The sequence below is a fragment of the Lagopus muta genome, chromosome 1 (genome assembly GCF_023343835.1).
Source record: "Lagopus muta isolate bLagMut1 chromosome 1, bLagMut1 primary, whole genome shotgun sequence".
NCBI classification, from domain to species: domain Eukaryota; kingdom Metazoa; phylum Chordata; class Aves; order Galliformes; family Phasianidae; genus Lagopus; species Lagopus muta.
In genome coordinates, this window is record NC_064433.1 from 143,528,020 (window position 1) to 143,552,649 (window position 24,630).

General features: G+C 43.2%; 1 protein-coding gene across 11 annotated transcripts in view; it reads right to left on the minus strand.

Moving 5' to 3' along the window:
- Positions 1 to 692: 692 nt before the first annotated feature.
- Positions 693 to 24,630, minus strand: part of FARP1 (FERM, ARH/RhoGEF and pleckstrin domain protein 1) — a 205,165-nt gene continuing 181,227 nt past the window's right edge. For 5 of the 11 annotated variants that reach the window (XM_048933180.1, XM_048933173.1, XM_048933171.1 and 2 more), the window contains 11 exons: positions 19,685 to 19,766; positions 16,847 to 17,084; positions 14,925 to 15,055; positions 12,760 to 12,828; positions 9,680 to 9,769; positions 8,783 to 8,865; positions 8,311 to 8,423; positions 7,695 to 7,882; positions 5,174 to 5,281; positions 4,769 to 4,920; positions 693 to 3,705 (listed from right to left, as the gene is read on the minus strand). In XM_048933180.1, the coding sequence (XP_048789137.1) occupies positions 3,624 to 3,705; positions 4,769 to 4,920; positions 5,174 to 5,281; positions 7,695 to 7,882; positions 8,311 to 8,423; positions 8,783 to 8,865; positions 9,680 to 9,769; positions 12,760 to 12,828; positions 14,925 to 15,055; positions 16,847 to 17,084; positions 19,685 to 19,766 (1,336 nt within the window). In that variant the 3' untranslated portion in view covers positions 693 to 3,623. Of the gene's footprint in view, positions 3,706 to 4,768; positions 4,921 to 5,173; positions 5,282 to 6,145; positions 6,283 to 7,694; positions 7,883 to 8,310; positions 8,424 to 8,782; positions 8,866 to 9,679; positions 9,770 to 12,759; positions 12,829 to 14,924; positions 15,056 to 16,846; positions 17,085 to 19,684; positions 19,767 to 24,630 lie in introns of all 11 variants that reach the window. The other 6 variants (XM_048933177.1, XM_048933176.1, XM_048933175.1 and 3 more) reach the window with 3 other exon arrangements.

The window sequence follows — 24,630 nt, forward strand, 5'->3', positions numbered from 1 at the left end:
AAATGGCCAAAATCAAGCCTTTCGGGTTTTTCTCATTTCTCCATTTTGTTCTTGGCTGGTACAACCGTGGGCTTTGGCCCCTGATTTTGTCTCTGAAAGGAGTTTTTTCTTGTGAGAGCTTTTCTTCAGAGACCTTTATTCAGATGTCCACAGCGCCAGTGCATGTCTCTCCCCGCTAGGTTGTCTGTCTTGACCATCTTCTGGCAGATTTCAGCTCAATTTTACAAGGATTGTGGTCTTAACAGTCCTTAATTAAAATTTAGTGAAAATAAGTAAGCCTGGGTATGTAAATATGACTTGTCCCTTAAGGAGCGGCTGCTAGCTGAGAAATGATGGAGCTGCTCAGCCTTGTGGAAAAAGTGCTCCTCAGGAGCCTGAGCTATGTGTGACAGTGAAGCTCCTGCTTTGCTCCAATGCCTTCACTACTTGAAACCTGTGACCGGTCATTCGTAGCAGGCAATGGCAGAGAACAAACAGAATAAATCAATTGAGTGGTCAGTATGTGTTTGTTCCACTGCTGAGCCCGGAGTGTTGGGACAGGGACCCAGAACCAGAAGGCATCTCCAAGCCCTGCTGATTTCATGGACGATGCTATGACATCACTGGAGCAAGCAGTAAGTGCTTGTGTAGAACAGCTTTCCAGCACATCATGAGCTTAGTCCCACGTGTAGACATCAACCAATTGGGAGAGCTGACTGTCCAGATAACTGCTTTTATTCTTTTATGGTTATTTCACTTTTGGGTTAACCTTAGGAATAAGAAACTGGAAAAATGATGACAAATGTAGGTACTCCCATCTAAATAAATACATAAATATATGTTTGACTGATTACATTAAAAAAAAAACCAACAGCCTGGAAAAGTTGTTATCTGACTTCCTTCTTAGGAAGCTCCTCTGGAGGATAGCATTGATGAAGACAGTATCTGACAAGCCTCCGTAATCTAAACCAAAATTCCCTTTATCTCAAATTAGTGCATGGTCCTCCACAGAATTTGCATTAAAAATAATTTAAAAAAAATAGTAAAAAAGATGTTATGAACGCCAACAGTTGTAAAGGACAGACACAGGGACACAGCAGTCATTGGCATCTGAAATTTCAGTGGTGTGAAGCAGAGTCTTCTGCAGTACTTCTATATTCTCTATTTTTTCCCCTAGCTCATTTCAGACAAATGTCTTTTAAGTCTTAAAGTATATTCAGTAGCCAGCAGTTATCCTATTTATTTTGTCTCCCTTAAAACCAATGGAGGTGCTTAGCACCCTGGCCATCCCTGGAGGTGTAACAAAGCCAGGTTGGATGGGGCCCTGGGCAGCCTGAGCAGTGGGTGGGCAGCCCTGCCCATAGCAGAGGATTGGCACTGGGTGGATTTTATGGTCCCTTCCAGCCCAAGCCATTCTATGATATAATTCTATGGCTTATTATAGCAGATCTGAGCTACAGGGAGAGAAGCTTTAAGGAAAATATTTAAAGAAAAGAGCAACTGCAGCCAGTTACCAGATACATACATGAACTTCTGGTGAGGCCCCACCTCAAGTACTGCGTTTCAGTTTTGGGTCCCTCACTAGAAGAAAAACATCAAGGCCCTGCAATGTGTTCAGAGAAGGGCAATGAAGCCGTGAGGGCACTGGAGCACAAGCCTTATGAGGAGTGGCTGAGAGAATTGAGGTTGTTTAGTCTGGAGAAGAGGAGGCTCAGGGGAGACCTCTACAATGAGCTGAAAGGAGATGGTGGTGGCAAGGTGGGGGTTGGCCTCTTCTCTCGCCTCACTATTAATAGGACAAGAGGGAACGACCTCAAGTTGCACCATGGGAGGTTCAGGTCGAACATTAGGATATTACTGGATGTTCCTTCTCAGAAACTGGTGAGGCACTGGCACAGGCTGCCCAGGGAGGTAATGGAGTCACCGTCCCTGGAGGTGTGCAGTAAATGTGTAGATGTGGCACTGAGGGACATGGTTAGTGGGCATGGTGGTGATGAGCTGGACTGGATGATCCTAGCGGTCTTTTCCAAACTTAAGGATTCTACAAGTCTACAAAACTGCTGGAATGCTCATTTCCCTGTGTCAGACTGGCACAGAGTTGGCCACAAGAATGCAGCCTGTTCCTTGAAATTATACGCATACACATATCCATCCTGCTCCTCACCTGGAGCTCTGATTTTGCTAAAGTATTCATTGGGGTGAGGGAACAGAAAGAAGGCTCTACTGTCTTGAAACAGCAAGATGTATGATAGTATTGTGAGGTATTTTATTCCCTTTTGTTGTGAGCAAAGCTGTAAGCCATTTTATACATCGCATATAGGTAAGCATTAACACAGTGAATAGCCAGAAGAAGAAAAGTTGGGGGCAGCGCTGTCCCAGCTTCATCTCCCACGCTGACATTCAGGCCCCTCTGCCTAGCACTGGGTTTCCCCAAAGGCCCTGAGTGGTGACAGATGGGTTTCCAGCATGCTGTTCTGCTAATGGATATTTGATACTGATTTCACGGTGAAGCGTTTCTTAAAGCATAAGGAAAAGCATCTCATCAGAGCAGGCTTTGTGCTGACACCCTTCTGAATGGGCCAACAGCTCACCCAAGAACGGTGCTAGGTGATGTTAGGGCCAGATATACAAAACGGGCATTTCTGATGCTGAAACTCCAGCAGCAAAACAAGCCCAGGGCTCAGCAGCTGCCCCACACGCAGTGCTTTAGTCCACGTGTTACCAGAACACCCCGCAAATCAATTACACAAAGCTGTGGTTCTTGGAGCATACAGGTTGGATTATTTTTTTTCAAGTTTGTAAAACAAACAGCAGAACGTCACCACAGCCTTTAATTTCTTCTTGTACATAACCATTCACAGTACATTAACAGCCCAAACAATATTGCACTGGATTATTTTAATTTTGTTTCATCTTGCAAGTAGCATTCACTTTCCCAAGCCAACATGATCAATTTGGTCAACTTGCACTGAGAAAATGGTTCGATGGGAATCCTGTAACTTGTTTATACCACGTGGATCTGTAACCTCAATGGGAAATGAGAGTGAGCTGTAAACTGTTTCTTTGTTAAAGATAGAAAATTAGTAATTCCTTGTTGAGTACATTTAGAAAGACTGGAGGAAAAAAAATCTGAAAATTACTTTGTTCCTGCTAGACTGCTCATGGTGTGTAGAATTAGAGTCTGTACTGTGAAAGTCCATCTACATTTAAAACTCCAGCAGTCTACAGGTTAACATGGTAAAAAAAAATAATATATTTTTTATGTAAAGAGAAGAAATAGTATTTGCCTCACAAGAGAAAGTTTTCAGATTGTGGAGTCGGTTTTTTTAGGTGCAATCTCTGAGGCAACAAAATGTCTTTTGGCATTTGGCACTCTAATAAGGACAATATTTTAATACTGGCACAAGCTAAAAACAGCACAGAATGACAAAATACAAGACATGAACAAACCGCAGCCACGGGGATGGTGTAAGCTATTTTCAACATATGGAAAACTGAAACAGTTTTGCTGAGGAATTGCGGATGTTTCTGCAGAACCTTCCTGGTTGGTTTTTCTCCTTCCTTTTACCAAATTTCAGTTTTACTAAGCTCCAGGGGGGAAAAGTTTCCAATGTCCTGTAGAAAACTGGCAGCTGCTGTGGCATTCAGTAGGTGTGGGGCTCCCGGTGGCTCAGGGCGCGTGTGCGCAGGGCCGAGCTGGTGGCACTTCGGATCACCTCCATCCATCTGTGAGAGGGGAGAGAAAAGCAGAAGGGTGGCAAGATCTCAAGGAAGGATTTCTTGAAAAATTTTCTCCTCCTGGTCAATTTCTGGGCTATTGGTTGTGGAAAAGTGTTATTTTCCACGCCTAGTGGGGGAGCATCGTGCTTACTGCATATTTCCTATCTAAGTTAAGAGGGTACAGATCCAAAAGCACACATGAAAGGAGGTTGAGAGAGGATGGGGGAGAGGGCACCCCAAATTCATCAACCTAACAGTGGTTTTATTTGCGTTTTTTTTTCTTCTGGATGGTCCAAGTGACGAGCAGCTGAAAATAACCTCTGTTCTAAAGCAAAACCATGTCACGTAGCCACAGTTATACTTCTTCCAGAACTGAGAAAGAACTTCTGTGTTGTCTTCCAATTCTATTCATTTACTTAATTACCCCTTTTCCCACCATATTTGGTTCAGACTGATTGACATGGCTACAACTGAACCCCAGCTTTCTTGACTATGAGACTACAAATCTTTGTCAGATTAGTGTTTCACACAAAAGGGCTGAATTAATTCCAAGTATGAGTAAGCTAAACCAGAACTGAGCAGGAGCGGTGCCCATTTCCCAGCTCTCTATCTGGAACTCCGTGGGATGTGTAAGAGCTGCACGCTGCAGTGGCAGAATGGAGTACGAGCAGCAGCTTCTGTGAAAAAGCCGTGTTTTGTTTTGTTTCAAATGTGGGTGTTGCAGGGAGTTGTACAGGAGGGAGAGAAGCAACTCTGCTAGTAATAGGTCTGTTTACACGCTACCTTGAACCTGGCATACAGTGTGCCCTGTGCATGCAGCCTCAGTAATTCAGAAGGGAGATTTTTTGCACACAACTGAGCTTTGCAGTCATTACTACCACAGTTGCTATAGCTTGTGGTGCTTCCAGGCTTAAAATTTCTGTAAGTACTTTGAAGGGCACTGCCTTTCATTCTGTTGAACTACAAGCCTGTGTTACTGAATCAACTCAGTAGACACTGTACCAGCTGACTTTGGGAACAAATCCAGGAATTTAAAAAATGCCCTCTTCCAGAAGAGCGACTGACTTACCTTTCGAATGTGTATTCGCTTTCAGCCCTGAAGTAGTACACGTGGGATTTGAAATGCAGCTTGAAGACATAATCTTTGTGAATGTTTTCAGATTCGGAAGGAATGGTGAGAGAATATCCCAACAGAGGGAGGCTGGCTAAGGGATGATTGTCCTGAAAAGCAATGGTGAAAAGTGCTGTGAGATCAACTGCTCTCAAGCAAAGGAAGCATGTAAGTGAAATGGAGAACAGACATGCAGTCTTTTAAGGCTCTCCATTAGAAATGTCATGAAACAACCACTGTGGCTTCAGTGGAGATGGGCAGTCAGAACTGCTCTGTGTCCCAATGGGGCAGAATCCACCACTGATGATGGTTGCTCTCCCTGCTCCCACACTGGAAACAGAAAGCCCTACCCAGCCGTGTTACCTGGTGCGATTTATAGAAGAACATGCAGAAGTTGGTGAACACAACCCAAAGCTTCTGCCACCCGTTGCTGTTCTTGAATTTCCTCAGGAGGTTTCCAGACAGCTGATTCTGAAACAGATCAGAAGTAGTCAAATAAGGCAGTGAAACGCACACTGCAGAGATGTATGAGCAGATGAAAAGCAGCCAAGCTCCACAGAATGGATGTTTGCATTTCTGCTTAACTTACTGAATGCCATCACTTTGGCAGTAAGCACAGGACCAGAAGTACCCATCACTCCTTAAGTGAGGGCTGGCCGCCGTTTAATCACCGTAAGAACAATGATCTGCTTTTAGCATATGTGGCCTTACCACAAGCGAAGGTGTTCTGACCAAATGAATGGGTTTTTCTACAACTAAGCAGTACTCTGTAATACGTGTTTGTAGCTGGGTACTTCCACAACCTTCCAACTACTATGGTTGTATTTTTTAAACTGTGGTGGCCATCAATAATGTACTGGCAACCATCAGTCAGTCTCGTTACCTTCATCTGTGTTCTTTTCAAATGATACTTAAATAGAACAATGGAAACAGAAAGGCTGACATGAATTTGGGATGCAAAGGAAAATCATGACGTACTTCAGCACCGCAGACAGAGGTCAAGCTCTCAGCACACAGCAAGTTAACACGGGAACTTGTCAAACACACCGACTATTCACCTTGTTCTGAGCTGGATTTGGGTATTTTACAGCAGGGAGGAGGAATACCAAGTATTTCACTATCATCAGGATCAAAACAACTGTTCACATAACAGCGCAGAAACTGATAATTTAATCTGTAATGCTTAATGCTCCGAGTCTGGTGGTCCCAATTCACCTACTACAAACTAAGTAGTCACCAGCCTGGGGTGTGCATTAAGGCCTTTGCATCAGATAATGCCATGCTCTGCTGACACTGTGACCTAAGTTACAGGCACACTCCTTCATTTGCTGTTACCTCGTCACTCTGGAGGATATCATAAAAGGACAGGCTTTGCATTCGGTACCAGCAGATACATGAAATGGAAACAGGCCGCTGGTCACTGATCAGTCCAGCAGGTAGGGAAGTACAGTCACTGACAGAGAGAGGATCTTCTAACACGGGAGAGACAGAGAGGAGGGAGAGACACAAAGAAAATGAACGGTAATGCTGAAGTGAAAGGCACCGAGAGAATGATGTGAGCATGAGCGTGAGCTGCAGACACCGAGCAGCGGTGGAGCTGGAGATGCTTTCATAGAACAGTGAATGGCTCCAGTGTGCTCCATGGTCCTCACTGCTGTGCCTGCACTTGGCTGAGTCAAGGGGAAGAACAAAACTGAAGAGCAATGAGCTCTGATGCTGGGTAGGGAGGTTTGCCTAACTAAACATTTCAACTGTTTGAACTAATTGTCAGCTAAAAATTATTCAATATCCATTTATAGCAAGTCCTATGCTTTAGGGAAAAATGTGAGACCTGGTTCCATGCTGAGCTCTTCCACCTTTGCAGGACTTAAGGGCAGAAAAAGCAGAAACTGCACCTGCAGGAGCACCATGAGGCTCTGCAGTTAGTGTTTTCTTATAGGGAATCATTTTTTGGATAAGGTTTCAGCAACTCTTCTGCTAAAATCAGGGGCAGTTTCACAAACTGAACACTATCTGTCCTTAGCTCTGAGTCAGGGTGTCCCCTCCAGAGCAGTAAGGAGTTGGTACCTCTGGGCTGCCCGGGAGGAGAGGTCAATAGAGTTTTAAGGTCTCTTGCACCATCTCCATTAAGCACACACTTCCATGTGATGCTTTCACCTCTTCCACTGAGTGCACACTTCCACATGATGAGAACCATGACAAAGCAGTCTGAGATCCCTGTGGTGTCCCTCTGGTGCAGGAGGGACACCCACACACCTCAGCCTGAAACCAACAGGGCCCTAAGAGTCTTTCCTTTCACTATGGGGGAAGTCCAACTCTGGCTCTCTTTCACTGAGTGCTGGGTTAAGGAACGTGTATCAGATGGACACAGCTGTGATCAGGGAAACAAGAAAGGTATTTATTTTGAGGTAAAAAATGCAAAAAAAACAAAAAGCAGATGAGACTGAGCAATGAGAGAAGGTTCCAGAAAGGATGGCTGGGTAAAGAAACAGAAGTTAGTACTACATATAACCAGACCTGGCTGCAGCAGATAGAGACAATATCCTTTCAGCTCAAGCAATGACTTAATGCCTCTATAAATGACAGCATTAAGGCCATTTGATCCGCTTTAAGTTTTAAAGACCATCAGCACTTTTTGGACAGTTCTTCCAGAAAATTACTGCTCTAATTGATTTTAAAAAGATGCACTAAGGCAGTGAAGCTGTGTGCCTGGACTGACGAACTCGTGCTGCCGTTTGAGGTACAGGAGCAGTTTAGCGGTGCGCCTGCAACGTCCCCGAGAGGAAACCAAGGAACACTGCACTTCTTTAAGGAGGAGCAAAAAGGAAATTGTCATTGGAGAGAGTGTCTGGAGCTGCAGCGCAGATGGTTCTGAGGCCGATACCTCCACAGCAATACTAAAGTCGATCATTGAAACGCTGGTATTTCTGTGCCAGCAGACGTGCACCGTAGTGTTGCCACGGTGTGGTGACTGACGCTCGAGTGAGGTGCGGGATGCACTGAGGTCGTCCTCAGATTCCTGGTCTACAGTAGTTTCATCAGGAGACTCTATGAAATGCAGGGAGAAAGCATCTTTCTTCTTCTATGCAACAACATATGTAATCGGAAAAATTAAACAAATCAAATCTGGTCACAATGTGGTGAACCAGTACACTTTTACAAACAGTTTTGCAGAGATGCTCACTAGGTTATTTTTACATCTTTCTGCCAAAGACCACCGTGTCTGCTTGGTGTTTTTAATGCCTTACAAGGACAGGCATTGCCCAAGTCTCGTAAAACACTTCCTGACATCATTATGCTCAAGTCACTTTTCTATTCAGTGAAACTTTCTGCTAACACCAGTAAGAACATTACAGTGGCAGACACATAAATATATGCATCCCTCAACTTCAAATGCATTAACCTGACTTGTGGACAGCATATTTCACCACTCTGCTTAGAAGCAGTCGCCAACTGTACCAACTGAAATTAACCAAACCTCCTCTCCAGCATTTACTTACTGTTGTCAGGGGGGCTGCTGGCCAGCAGCTCGGGGGCAGGGTCGCTGCTTTTCTCTGCCAGGTCTATTGCCATCTGAATGTCCTCAATCCATTTGTCCATTTCAGCGCGGGTACTGACAATGAAAACTCAGGTTTTAATTACTCTCAGCCAGGCTGAAAGCAAGCTCGAAGAAACAGTGCTAAGTCGAGCTTCCTTTTAATTCAAATAAACGAATAAAGACCTGAGAAGCTAATTGCTTTTCAAATAATTTAGCTTTGGTTCTGCCTTGCACAACTGCCACTCTATTTTGTCTCATTTGCTTGTCTATTTTTTGTTTTGGCTTTCTGTGGCCTTGGAAATTGTTTTAGGAGCAAATCCCAACAAAACAACATCTACTGGCTCACCTTCCTGTTCACACCACAGTGGGAAAGCCACAGAGAAGGACAGTTTGCAGTTCAACAGTAACTACGTAGGCTGTCTCCATCAAATTACCTTGCCGCAATGATTATGGACTGCTGCTGACCTCGCAATGTTAGACAATGAGGAACCCCCCATTCCTCTTCACTGTCTTCAATCTGAGAGAGAAAAATCAAAATACAATCAGACTGTAGCAAGTAATTACTACTTAAGCTGGAACAGTGAACTGAGCAAACTCTTACCACTGGGGGGCAGCAAGAGGTGTCGAGAGAAAATAGTTACCTGTGGTATTGATTATCTAACAGTATGAAGTACATACAAGAACATGGGAAGCTCCAGGGAAAACACATGGGGAAACTGAAGTTTTGAAACTAGAAAACAAATATTTTCTAAATCATACTGCAAGAAGGGGTAGTGCTAACTAGGTGCTACTGAGCTTACACTGCCTATTTGCAAGGAGAACTGCAAAAGGGCTCTGAATGATGCACTGCTGCCTGCAGTCTCCCACTACCTCAGCTCTAAGATACGTGGACAGAAATGTTAGGAAATAATTTTTCCACAGAAATGAAATCATTGCTAATGATTATTTGCCTCCAACAGTGTGCCTATGAGCAATTGGTGATTAATTACTGGAAAGAATCGTGGTTCAATTTGTGATTTAAAAAAATAAAGGTCCAACCTCACAAAAATTATTCTGCATTACGAGGAAGCTGTCCCCCCAGATGTCCTTTTTCATATTTGCCATGCAACAACCTTTGCACAGAAGGTTTCAAGACCACATGCTGAACCCAGCACAGACCCACCAAGCACTGTGCTTTGCCTCTGCTGAAACTGCAGAACAAACCCACAACTTCTCTGAACCTGAGAACAACCCCTTTCTACTGCTCTCACTCCACAAGCAACTGAGCAAGCAATTAAGATGGGACCTTAAATGACCAAGTAAGCACGAATACAAGCTCTTACAATACTTACTGTCATGCCATACAGTGGCAGATGCCCATGGACTTTAAATTGATTTGATGCTGTCAAGCCTCTACTTGTGTACAATAAAATATCATTAAACTAAAAAGCAAGAAAAAACATTATTAGAACTACGTAAACATACACATAGAAAAAATAATCATCAAAATAGTAAATACCAGAAAACTAATGAGTACTGGCAGTCGTAATGCATGAATCCAAAATCATAGAATGGCCCGGGTTGGAAGGGACCTCAAGGATCATCAGGTTCCAACTCCACTGCCACATGCAGGGCCACCAACCTCCAGATCTGGTACTAGACCAGGCTGCCCAGGGCCCCGTCCAACCTTGTCTTGAGCACCTCTTGATCATCTCCACAACCTCTCTGGGCAGTCTGTGCCAGCACCTCAGCCCTCTCTCTGTGAAGAACTTCCCCCTGACATCTAAACTAAACCGTCCCTCCTTGAGCTTAAAAACATTCTCCCTTGCCCTATCACTATCTATTGGAATAAAATGTTGATTCCCCTTTTAAATACTGGAAGGATGCAATGAGGTCTCCTTACAGCCACCTCTTCTCCAAGCTGAACAAGCCGAGCTCCCTCAGCCTGTCTTCATAAGAGGGGCGCTCCAGCCCTCTGATCATCTTAGTGGTCCTCCTCTGGACCCGCTCTAAGAGCTCCATGTCCTTCCTCTACTGGGGGCCCCAGGCCTGGACGCAGTACTCCAGATGGGGCCTCATGAGGACAAAGTAGAGAGGGACAATCACGTCCCTGCCCCTGCTGGCCAGCCCTCTTCTGATGGAGCCCAGGATACCATTGGCCTTCCAAGGTGCAGGAGCACACTGCTGGCTCATGTTCAGTTTTTCATCCACCAAAACCCCCCAGGTCCTTCTCTGCAGGGCTATCCTCAAGGAGCTCTTCTCCCATTCTGTGTATGTATCTGGAGTTACTCCAACCCAAGTGCAGAACCTTGCACTTTGCTATGTTGAACTTCTTGAGGTTCACATGGGCCGACCTTTCGAGTTGAGGTCCCCCTGGATGGCTTCACTTCCTTCTGATGTGTCAACCTTACCATTCAGCTTGGTGTCACTGGCAAATTTGCTGAGGGTACACTCAAGCCCATCAACGATGTCATTGATAATATTGTTATAATATAATATATGTTATATATAATATAATATAATGTTGTTACAATAATAATATAAGTTGAAGAGTAAATACTGGCTTCCACACTATCCCCGTATTACCTGTTGCTATCCCTGCCTTCCTTCACAGCTAATCTCAGGCATATTCCGATAATTTTCCATTTCACATCTTCTAATATTTCATTTCTTTTTAATCTCTGGGTCAAAACTAACAAGGCATAGAAGTAAAACCAAATAAAACATTTCACACTCTGCAGCACTGTGAAGTAGAGGAAGATCAGCCTGTTTCATCACTGTTTTTTTTTTCTGATTTGTGTGGGAAGATAAGAAAGCGTGGCCTCAAGAGAGGGATGTCTAACCTTACTCTTTAGTTGGCTACCTCACACTCCACATATTCAGAAAGAAGCTGTGAAACCTGCTTCAAAGTAGATGACTTCAGGCAATTATCAAATGTTGAGCTGCATTATGTTGTGTGCTGTTATCATACAAGTGGTCAGTCATCACTGGCCATGGTTAAAAGAGGTTCTTCTCAAACATGACAGATGCATCAAGAAAATAATTCTTTGTGGTAGAAAGCATAACTCTCACTACAGTGTTGTACAACCCAACAGCAATAATTCATGAAGTGATACAGACTGGCCACTAGAGGGGGGTTTAATTTTGCCAATAATTACACACGTAGCTGGAGTCACAGAATATTGATTCGGGCTTTTATCTCCAAAAAAGATTCTGGTGATTAAGGCAGATGAAAGACTTCTTTGACAGTGTGGGTAACTGCCAAAAACTGACTTAAGAGTCGTGTCTTGATCTATTAACATTTTATACAATATCAAGGAATCATTTGGTAAGAACAACAGTGGTATGCAAGAAAATAAGCAGCGCATTCACTAGGCTCCCATTCTAGTGCCTTTAAAGCTAGAGCAAAATCCCACCAAGACAAAACTGCTGTTTTTTTGTTGTGCTCATTTGAGAGAGTAAATATTGAATGTTTCATAAAATCTAGCATGCTTACAAGTTTTTCTGGACACAGTCTTCCCCTTTTGCCCACAAGAAGCCAAGGAAGAGTTTTCCTCTCCTGCTGCACTTATGCTTTCATATTCTGCCCCATACCCCTGGACTGTAAAATCCACTAACTCTACTGGGCATCCCAATCCCCCCGCATCAATGGCTGAGTCACAGCAGTGCTGGGTTCCTGGGAATAAGTCAGTTTCCAGAAGAGGAGAGAGGAGACACCATCCTGAAAATGGGGTGAGGAAAAATGTCTCTGAAAGAGTGGTGAGGGACTGGAAGGGACTGGGCCACCCAGGGAAGGGGTGGAGTAACTGTGCCTGGTGGTGTTCAAGACATGTAAGTACAGATGTAAGTACAGAGAAACATGGTTTAGTGGGCAATATTGGTGGTAGATGGAGAGTTGGACTAGATGATCTTAGAGGTCTTTTCCAGCCTTAATGATTGTATTCTATTCTATGATCCTTCCTAGTGCAGGAATTTCTCAATCTATCTCCAGGTAAATGGGCTGGAACTGGACGGTTTGTGGAGAAACGTGGCTCTGTAATGTGTCCTGAGAGCATTATGGGGATTATTTTTTACATCACCAGGAGTTACCCCTCATCTTCTTTTTGGGATATGTCCACTAACCCTGGTGCCACTTTATTTTTTTTTTAATGACTCCGCTTTTATTTAAGACCATGTTGCTAGGAAGTATTATTTTAACATGGTATTCACAGTGGCATATGAAAATAACAGTGTTACCTTTGTAAGAAGCAGTCACAAAGAGAGTATTGGTTTTGGACAGGAACATGTTCTTAACAACCAGTGAGGTCACGTATTATGTTGATAAACGACCATTTAAAAATACTGTAAATCATATTCAAGTTTAACAGTTTGCTTAATAGTTGCCTATAGTTACATTTCAATATATAAATAAAAAAAATGCCTTCTTGCTTACCAGGAAAAACATGCGTTGCTGTAAACCTTTTCCAGACAACTTACTAAGACTGCCCAGTCTAATGAACTCCTGTAGGAAGGAAATACAAAACAAATAGGCTCTTTTTTTTTTGCAAAAATGTTTATGATTTATTAATATGCAAAATTAAACATGACTACTTGATGAACAAATCTATGTCAGCAGCATAAAAAGAGGGAAATTGGTCTGGCAGCACGTGTTATCCTAGTGCAGTCTCCGTGAAGTTATACAGGGCATTCAGATCAAATTGTTAAGTGATGTTTAGGGGTTAAAGTAGAGGAAGAATAGCCCAATCTCAATTTTCAAAGGTCTGGGATTACCTGGGTTTGTTGTGAACTGTAATGTAACCCACCTTCCCATGTATCTGAAACCCATCAAAACATCATTTTTCAGTCACTCCCGCCAGCCAAGAGATTTATATTTATTTATTACAGTCTTCTGAGGGTTGTTTTACTCCTATTGTGCATGTAAAAGGCAGATAAAGCACCAGAATCGCCTGCAGCTTAGCAACAAACTGGCTCTTGAAGATTAATCTATTCCGAGAGATGCTCCTTAGCCTTAAGGTTGCTCTGATGTGTCCAGTCTATCTTAAGTGAAAGTTACTTTAAGTAGAGGTGCCTAGAGAATGTTGTCCCTTCTATCACAGTAAGCTCATGGTGCCAGAGAGACCACTGGAAGCCTTTGCTGACCACCAAAGCACACTAAACACAATCACTGTTTATGTTGTAATACCTAATGGTCACCAACGGCCTCAGCTTCACCACAGCCAAGCACTGCACGAGCTCACAGAAGAGCTGTGGGTCACTGCCATCTGCAAGCAGAACCGACTGTGGGATGCTTTACCACCCAGCACAGGAACCAGGATGGCAGCAACAGGCTGGGGCACTGTAAGGACAGTGGCTCCCTGAAGCCGTGTTGAGGACAGCTGATCACTGGCCTGGCAAGCATTTCTCCTCAGAGACATGGCATGGGGCCTCCTCTAGGCAGCCCAGCCAACGGCAGCAGTGGCCCGGCAGCACTGCATCCAGCCTGGCCTGCATCTGGCCCAGCAGCACAAAGCCTGCAGAACAGCAACCCACGGGCATCTGCCAGAGCCTAAATAGCCAAAATACCTGTGTGCAGCTCCCTTAAATAGGTAAATTCTTACATAAACACGAGCACAGGTGTGCCAGGAGCAGCCTCTTGTATAACCCCACAGTAGCACAAGGCAAGGAAATGGCACTGTGAGCAGACCTCAGGCCACAGGGTGCCTTAAAGCACTGCTGCATTTGCAATTCAACACAAAACTCACTTGTTTTTTTTCCATCTATTTCACAAAATGCATGAGGGGCAAGAACAGACCAGCAACGCATTTTCTGTTGTCGCAAGTCGTGTTTCTGTGTATTACACACACAAGTCAGGGGAGTGGGGAGAAAAGCACTTTGACAACAGACAACTCTCAAGCTCGAATGCACAGATATATGTACACAGAAAAGCAGAAAAGGCTACAAATTCTGCAGAGGGCCACTTATACTGAAATAAGCCTCTGTATTTAAAAAAGTACAGCAGGAAAAATGGAAGCGACGTCCGTATTTTTATAACACAATTAAAAGTGTTTACTTAAGGCAACACTGTCTCAAAAATCATCGCCTAACATTACATGTAGACTAAAGAGACTGCTTGTCCTCAGGGTCATGAGTTTCAGAGCCAGGCATCGTGACCAGGCTGAAGGTCCTCCAGCACAAATGTCTTGCTTCTCTTTAATTTGCTATGCTTTAGCACTGATGATTGGGTAGAAGAAAAAAAAAAGAGAGAGAGAAAAGGGCAGAAAGAAATGAGGAAATGCTCAAGCTCTGAATGCTGTGATAAATATTACATTTTTACTGCCTCCTGTAATAGACATTTGGAATTGCCTACAGCCATCCAAATCTATATATAAGATACCCTAATAAAATTTGCAAAAAGATAATAAAGATGATAGCTTCTTCCTGCTTTGAAGACTGCCGTTTTCTACGGTATTATTATGTTTACATACAACAGTTTTTGGTGAGAGAAAAATGTTCATATGAAGAAAGGCAGTTTGACAGATGCTCCTAAGAACCAGATTTCTAAAATACATCTAATGCTTTGAAATGGCATCACACCTCAATCACCATCCTGCTACTTACCCTTCCTGGGATCACCAGATTGTCAATGCCTATCAAGTCTTTCTTGAGTTCATGCAGCTTCTGGAAGTTCTCCATCTTTATCATATTGCCATGGAGCTGTGCCACCATTTCGGTAATCTCAGCCAAAGCAGCTAGAGAAACAAAACCATAAAATGCTTTTTATAAATTTACAAAAAATATTCAAAAAGAAAGACTTCTCTCTGCAGAAAGCAACTCGTGAGCACCACTCATCCTTGGGATACCCTTCTCCTTCACAGTGCAAACCTACTCAGGCAGACTGAAAACCTTATAAACTCTGGGCATCATCTTGTTGAGTGTGGACAGTTGTAAAGATACAGACCATTTCTCCATCTGAAAGTTTGCTCTACTTCAGCTACAGAAACTAGGGATACTCAAGTCAATTTACAGCACCAATGAAGAGGTTCTACTATCTAACTAACTTAGGGAATTAGGCACAAAATCACTTCATCACTTCATCTTTTCTGGGGGATCAGCTCACAGACTGGCTCCCAGTGCCATCATGTACATGAGCACAATCTGGATACATCCAAAAGGATAGGCTATTTTTAAATAAATGTTAAAAAAACTACAAGGAAGAAAAAACCTCTGTATCACTGACAAGGCACCTGGGGTTGCTGTCCCTACCCATGCTGGTTTCTTCCTCTTCTGTCCTGGGAGAAGTCACAGAATCCAAGATCAGAAGTGAGCCAGTTATGACAATGCTTATAAAACAAGTGTGGGTCCCAACAGACCGAACTTTTCAAACCCCATTTTAAGCAGATGTTTTCCAGTCTTTAGTATTTTGATGATTGTTCTATGGTTACTTTCCATATATATATATATATATATATATGTATATGTATGTGTATGTATATATATATATATATATGTATATATATGTAGATTGGCATGAACATGTCCTACAATAGTTAACCCTGGAAACACAGAATAATCCGGTATCACTTCAGTAAATGATGACCTCTATAGTCTTTGGAAGTAAAGACCTTAACTTCTTGAGCTCTTTCAGGCAGTAGCTACATTTAGGCAAGCATTTTGGTCACACAGACTACTGTGGCAGTTCTTATTACCACAGGTCAAGTTACCTCCGTATTTTGTGCACTGCCTACATGGCTCTCCATGCACAGCAGCCAAGGGAATGCAGCCAGTCAGCTCAGCTAACACTGTGTAGCTGGGAGTGGCCACACTGAGCACAGCCCCCTGCCCACATCCTGCACTGAGTGGCAACCATGCAGGTAACAGTTATCTTCAAATGGAGACAGTACACAGTGGGATGGGATACCAGCATACACAAAGAGGAAAGCAAATTAAAAAAAAAAAGAAAAAAAAGCAGTGAACTCAGACTACAGGAGGAGAATTTATTCACATTTACAATAAACACCACCATCAAAAAAACCACCCCAATACGTTGGCAGCTTTGAGTTCCTGAAACAAATCGTGGAAGTTGTAATAGAACAAAGTGTCCACCTGGAAAAATAATATTCTCCTTAAGACTGTGTTAAGACACAACAACAAGCAGCCACGTGGGGTCAGATCAAGGGTTCACCTGGGCCAATACTCTCTGTTACCAGCAGATATCTAGGGAAAGCTGAGAATAAAATTAGCACATCTGGCATATCCTCCATGTTCTCTCCCAACTATTTTCAGCTTAAGGGACTTCCTGAAATGCATGTCGCTTCTGTGTACTTAATAACCCCCAGCAGATTTCTCTTCCAAGTGTTCGTCCACAGTGTGCCATAATGTGTATACAAGTGCAACTCTAATCCTACTGCTTCTGGTCTTCTGAGTGATTGATTTCGCAACTCAACCCTGTTTTAATTAGGCTGTAAGACAAAAAAAATTGTTTGTACATGCATCTCTAACATTTCCCAGCTCTGGGAATTCATGTCTTATGCCTTGCTTACCTCTTGAATCCCTGAAATCTGTGTGGTTTGGTGGGTAATGTTTGCAAAGCCTCTCCATTATCTGCTTGTAGTGCATAAGTCTGTGTAAAGGTCTGAGCAGGAAGGTATTGAGAGGTAAGTAGCAAACTTTCTGTAGCTCAAAGTCCCTGCAAAAGGTCTCCAGCTTGCGAGAGTTCTTGATTCCATTCTCCAGCTCAGTTAAAATCTCATCGTGCTTCCACAGGTGAACTGTCAGTTGCTTAACAGCCACAAAGAAAGAAAAAGCATATGGTAGAGCTATTAGCAAACACTGAGATGTGACTCACAACCGTTCACCCACACCTATACCAGAAAAAAATCTATCATAGCCATTGGGATTTTGCAAACAAAATCACTGTGCAACACAGTGGCTCTGATATGTATTTGAAAAGAAGAAATATCATGACTAGTGTGAAGTACATCCCTCATCCCCTCTGCATTCCCCATAAGACAAAGTACATGAGTGAACAGAGCTAACTGTCTCACATCAATGAGAAATCCAAAGGCAAAGAGATGACACGAACACAGCTCATACAAGCAGGAGCAACAGAGAGAGAGACAGCATGGACACAGTAGCAGGAAACAAAATTGGATTTCATAGAGGATGCAGGTATTTAGGTGCGGCATCTCTTTGGTGCCTTTGAAAAACTGAGAGACAGGCAACTGGATCTCTAGCTTCTGTACCCCTATTATTAATGAGAAATTGCATCTCCTGGGATTCTGAACAAAATATACTGGAGTTGGCAGCAGAAATGGCTAAGTCAGAATGCTCCATCCTTGCCTTACATCCTCTACTGCTTAGTGCAGTTCATAACATGATCTCACTGGCAGCGGTAGTTATGCATCAGTGAGTGACTGAAGTTTGCAAGGAATACACAGTTCCACTTAGATTACAGTACCACAGACTCTGCTGGGTCCCATCTAAAACAATTGAGCAGTTTTTTGGCTTTTTTTTTTTTTTTTTCTAACCAAGTAACACAAGGGTTTTGTTTGTATTTTGCAAAAGGTAAATAGATTCCTCAGGCAGCACAGAGCTTCTCTGAGCAGCTAGATAAGGTTTTCCAACACTTGGTAGAATATCATCCAGCAACAAAACAAAATTAAATGGGTATCCTGAACGGACTTCAGAAAACAGTTGGGTTTAATCTAAAGCTCCTGATTCTTGACACGTTTTCAATCAATTCCCTTTCCCTTTGATATGTGGTATCTTTCCCGGAAATATCGTATCTCTGCAGGCAAGCTGCTTCCCCCATACACTGTGTATTCACCCTACAAAGATACTGCAGATCCTCAGGACAACTTCAGAGGCTGCCCATTAGTTATTTGTTCCTGATTTTCCTCCTGTGCTAATTAAACAAGGATTGTCAGTTTTTGGGTGTTTTAACAGGGCTCATGACAAAGATATAGAGTTTTAACTAACCGTATCGCTTTCTAGGCAGTTCCTAAGGTCAAACTGGGTTTTGCCCCTTTATTCCATGTATCTGTGCTTATCAGTAATAGTTCTCAAAGCAAATGGAACAAAATCCTCTAATGGGAAAGAGGACAGTGAAGGTGAAAGCAAGCCAGCGGGTCTACATTACACTGTATAGAATCCTTAGACCAGTTGCAGAAGGACGAGATCAGACAACCAGGGACAACACTTAATACTACAAGGTACTGAAAGCAGAAGGACAATTTGTCAAAAGCTTCCTGTGGTTCCAAAAGCTGTATAAAGGTGTGCCCCTTTTGAGAGGAGGAGTGGGGTGTAGGAAAGCCCCCTGTGTTTCTTCTGAGGCATCCGAGTTGTGCCTTGATGGGAAAAAGCTGCTCCTGTTTTATTGGTGACAAAGCCGTCTGTGTGCCGGGGGCTGTAAATCAGGATTTCTGTGTTCCCTTTTACTCATTCTGTAATGATTTCCATGTCACTTAACCTCTCTGCACATCCGTCTGTCCTTCTTAACGCCAAGCTTTACATACACTGCTCACACACGTTCTTTGGCTTTAAGCTTTAAAGAACTGAGAACTCATTATTCTCATTCATTCAAAAATTTTTCATCTTACTTGGTGCTGTGGTGCACAAGTAGAAATTCTCAAAATCAAACCAGAACCCAGGTTAAGGTCAATGCTCCTGCAATATTTAAATACTTTTATTTGCATACACAAGTGGGAACAGTTGGCTTCTGAAGATCCTCTTCAGACATACAAATTCTGATGTGTTACTTGCAAGAATAAAGAACTGGAAACTACATTCTCTTCAACCTCTGTGTTTATTGTTCCAGTAATTAAAGGGAGCTTATAAACAGGAGGGAAATCAATCTTTTACATAGGCAGATAGTGATAATACAAGGGGGATTGGTTTTAAACTAAACGAGTAGAGATTTAGGTTAGATGCCAGGGGGAAATTTTACACTCAGAGGGTAGTGAGGCACTGGCACAGGCTGCCCTGGGAAACTGCGAGTGCCCCATCCCTGGAGATGCTCAAGGCTGGTTGGATGGGACCCTGATCTAGTGCTTGATTTTGTGGTTGGCAACCCTGCCTTTGTTAGGGGCTTGGAACTAAACGATCTTTGAGGTCCCTTCCAGCCCAAGCCATGCTGTGATTCTGACTGTTCCTAAATTTGGAGAGGGAGTTGAGGAAAAAGGCTGAGAAGTTTAGTCAGCTTGCAATTCTGCAATCCCAGTGCTCCCCAAACACATGATACTTCATCGAAGGAAACATGTATAGCATAAGCTTTGATTACAACTGGCAAAACCCAGCACAGCAGGCAACATCACACAAAAATGAAATGCAGGCTCATCCTAATCCATGTGAAAACTTAATAGCTATGAGATCATTCCTACCTTCATACTCTGAATGTTCTTTAGCATAACATCCCCGATTCTTTGGTGACCTCCTTTAATGTGGGCATTAGAGCGGCCTTCCCTGTCAGCAACAGAAAGAGCACACAGGTTAGTCAAGCAATATAACCATTTGTATAATCACTTAAGGCACAGAAAGGAACCCAGCAGCTCATTTCTTTCTGGCCCTAGCCCTCTTCTCAGCAGCACGTGAGGTGTTTTCCAAACAGGACTGCTGGAGCCAGCAGGCCTGGCAGCGGCATGGCCATCACTTCACAGGATCAGACTTCTAAAGAGAATTGCCAAGGTTTTTAAATATATTAAAATATACTAAATATTTTAAATAAATGCCTCAAGAAAAAGTAAGGCGTCATGACACATGGGCTTATAGCAGAAGGACTCCACTGTTAAGAGCACCAAAAACAAGAAGATCCCACTCTGAAAATCTTCCTGCTTTGTGTAAGGGACGACAGGACAGAACACTCTACCCAGCACCTGGGTTTGACTCATGAGCATTACATGCTGGCAGGGAATTAATTTTCAGTATGTCACTTTTGGTATTAGAACTGCAAACCACTCCCTCCCGGCCAGCTGTGCCTGGGTGGGTGCTGCCTCTGGGAGAAGCTCAGCTCCTGAAAAAGACATTTCTGCTCCAAATCCATGCGTGAGACAGGCAGGGATGCCGCACACTGAATGGATCCAAACACATCTTTGAAAGAACACAGGAGGAAAAAGCATAAGAACCAAACTGTTCCAATTAAGTTAGATTTTCCAAAGGAAACCAGTGGGGGGGCAGTGGGGAGTGGGTAAGAGGAGAACCACTGCATCCTTCCCTTCCCAATTGCTAATACTGCTTCCAAGTTTCCTGCAGGGTGGCTTCTTTTCATGCTGTCCTTAATGTTTTAAATCCAGTGCAGTTCCCACATCTGCACACTGGGAGATTGATCTGCAGGCAGGGCAACTGCAATTCAGCCAAAGCAATGCACTACCATGGGAAAGAGCGGGAATACAAGCAACTTCTCAGTGAATTCAGGAATAACAGGACCTCTTTTTTGTGTTATTGCTGGTGGATATATTGGCTTTCCCCAATTTCTGGTTCTATGTGGGCAACGAAGGAACAAAAGGAAAATCAGACGGTAAAACTCTGCATTCCTCAGTATCAACATTAGCCAGAGAGGTCCCACATTCACCAAATCTTAGAAGATACTGCTGTTGTTAGGAACATACTATTCACTGGTAAGACAATTAAAAAAAAAACCATACAATGTGTGTATTTTAAATCTCTACATTATTCCATGAGTATATTCTGACACATATTTTGTTTTGTAAACATCCTTGGTGGATAACCTCCCTGTGAGCCCTTCTAACCAGGAAATGCAGAGGGCACGGCTTGAGGATTCTGTGTGGTAACATTCCCCACTTCGTCCTCTCATAGACAAAGGGACTCAGCTGATAAACAAGGGGTTGCTCCATGTTCATCTAAACAATATCCAGTTTCATCGTCTGTGTTTAATTATGTCCTATTGTGTTAAGTCCCTCAGGCACTCACACGCATATGTAAACAAGAAAAACACAGTTCCCTACAGGACATTTTATGTTCTTCTGAAACCAAAGGTTATGCTGCGTAGGAAGCTGGGTTGTGTTAGTGATGACTGCAAGAAGCATTTCCAGCTTTACTGAATCACTACGTTAAAATAAACACTGCCATAGACAAAACACTCTTAAATTATCTACAATGCAAAGAACAACAGAGGTATGTATGGGTGTTACAAGATTACTGCTTCTGAACTCTTTGAGGACAAATGTCTGGTCTATAGAAAATTGCTGTTCTGACCTCAAGGCTGCACATTAGCTGGTTAGAACACTCCTTGCCAATTCCATACCCACCAGCCAACTGCTCAAAGGCTGACCCCAATCCTACCAAAGTCACAGTGAGTGCGTCCTCCAACTTTGTGAACTCAGCTTATATTTAGTGCAGTTGTTCCTTGAGCAATCTTTATTTCCTAAAAGCTGGCCCTCTGTCCTCTCTTCAGCTCAGCCAGCACTGACTGCTTGCACAGCATCTCATCACATCAGCCACACGCATGGTGTCAGGAACATTCCCTTCCATTAGCTTTTGCCCGATGCTGCTTTTTTTCTAACACTATGGGCTTTCATCTTGCTCAGCATCTTGGCAGAGAGACAAAGAGGGAGGCAACAGCCTTTCTCCAGCTACTGGCTAATCATACCAGAGAAGTAACCTGTGCTGAAGGCAGACAAGTACTTCTAGAAGAAGTAAAACTCTAAGAAAATCCAGAAACTTGATGGCTGGGTCAGCAGGGCTGAGTTTTCCAATTAATTTTCTAGCTTCTCAGTGCACATCACTGAAAAACGAATTAAAGGAAATCCCAGGTCAGCCCATACTACTCTCAGTCCTCCAGGATGGCCAACAGAAGGAATAAAAGTCTGGTGATGGTGGGAAGGCAAAGAAGGAAGCAAAGGCATCTCATCTCATTACAGATTTCTTTCCAGATCAACATAACAATTTAAATTGCAGCCCTTTAACTGCAGCAAAAAAATGTTATGCAGCAAATTACATTTGCAGTGCATGACCTCCTGCTACAGGCTTAGGAACAGCATATCCTCCTGGATGGTAGAGCTCATCTTTAAGCACTTAGACGCTTCAGGCCTTCCAAGAGTACTACTAACTAAAGTTGTATCATTAAGCCATATCTTTAACGTTCACCATTAAAGCTGGTTGTTACACTAGCTCAATTGTTGGCACTTGAGCATGTAAGAAGGCAGATAAGGATCGCAGCTTTATTTATATAAACTGTTTATCAGGCTGTTTTTCCAGACCACACCTACTACCTCCCCAACAAAAACAGGTTAATAAATCAGCATTTAGCTCATCTGTCTGACACCTCCCTGAGTGCTTTTTATTACAGGTTTTCAAACTGTCTCTCAAGAATCCTGATTGAGCCCTTTCCTTTCATATGCTAAGATCTAAGAGCTTCCTTGCAAATTACCAGCCACATATTTCTCAGCCACATCTGCTAGAACCCAGCAGCAGCCTTCCTCAGAAGTGCCTCTGAACAGGAACTCAAATTGCTGGTTTCCCTGTGAGAAGATGAATCTGCCTACATTTCTTGAAAGCAGTCAGGCTTTTTCTTTCCAGCACATGAATAAGGCCCCAAACACCAATTCACACTTCCTGCTTCATAGGGCAGACATGGCTATTCTGGCTTGCCCTGGCATCACTTTCTGCAGAGCCTAACGGTCGACCAAGAGGGAAATTCATGGTTTTCCATTTGCCACATTCTGTCAGAATTAACAGAAATCAGTTTGGAAACCTTGAATGCAAACACTTGAATGGGTGTGGGAAGACAAGCTCAACTTTTTGGCAGGAAAATACTGCGTGTGGCCCAAATGACTGGTCCCTTAGACAGCTTACATAAATGAAGGAATGGAGTCCAAGTGACTGCTCAGAGTCAGCTGGCCAGATGCTAATGGAGCATGTCATGCTGCACTGTCCACACCTCTTCCTCCTTAACATAAAACCTCCAGGCCCCAGACAATAAGATCCAGCTTTAAGACATTGAGATACTCCTCTCATAAAGAGAAGGAAGAAGGGCTGGGGACTCCTTTGATGGACCATGGTATTGCTGATCTGGTGATGCCACGCAGTAAAAGCACTGGGAATGCTCAGCATTTGGCCAGAATGAAACTCTGGCTGCAAAAAATGCAGCAAATTCCAGTTTTCTGCAGTTGGCTACTGGTGTCAGCATCAGTTCACACCTTGTTAAAAACGTCCTCACTGGGATCTTCTGTTCCTTAGTATGAAAAATGGGTGAGTTGTATAAAGAAACAAATCAGTCCTGCCAGAATCCATAACTGGATCAAAAGGATACCAGCCCTGAAGATACTCAGTAGCAGATTCAAACAGCTCAGAAGCTATCCAGCAAGCCAGAAATGCTTTTAAGAATATGCATAACTTGAGCTTCTTCGAGCCAAATATTAAAAAATCTATTGATGTTTAAATAAATTGAAAGCACAGAGTTATCTAACAACTATTATGAGCAATCTTCTTTTGGCCTTAGTCCCTTCACAGCCTTTTTACAGAGCATCAGTTTCAATGTGACCCAAGGTATGAGCAGGGACAGCTTTCTGCAGGAACCTCCAACACACAGCAAAGAGGCTTGGAGGACACCTTTGACAAGCAAAACAATGCCCAATCTGCACTGCCTACACACAGCATCCTAGGAGCTCCGATAGCACACCTGAGGAATGGGGGCTTCTGGGAGCTTGATAAAGTCTCTTACACTTTTATCCAAAGATCTTTTGTTTCTGATGAATGCAGAGCACGCTCGTGTCTCACCTTCCTTCCCCAATCTCTGGTAAAAGAGCTGATGTAGATAAACCAGATATAAATGAGCTGGCTTGTATCCTGCAGTGGTGTCACAGAGCTCAGTGGCAGTCAGACTCACAAGGATTGCATACCTGCTTTAAGGTTGGCCAGTGCTCTGTGTTGAAACCACTGGCTTAAAATACCCAGGACAAAAGGCACTGGGACGATCACAACAGCATGGGCATCGAGCTAAGTGACCTTGATCACACTGCTGGAGAAACTCCTTACCGTGTTGCTATTTTACACACTGAGAGCTGATTTTTGTCACTCACCATTTAATTAAACAGTAATCTCTACAGGATAAGAGTTTATTGCTTGCGACTTATTTCAGCATCCATGGCATATAAAAACACCGACACCTCCAAAACAACACCTGCCAGCTAGTCTGCCTCCCCCCAATTTCACATATTCAAATCTTCCAGAACTTTGAAAAGCAAACATTTACACAAGGTAAACCCAAGCTGTCAGCTGCCAGCTGGGTCCAGATCAGGAGCAGTAACGTGACTGCTTTTCTGTCACATGGATCAGAGCAGCTGACAGAGAATTCACAGTGGCCCTACAC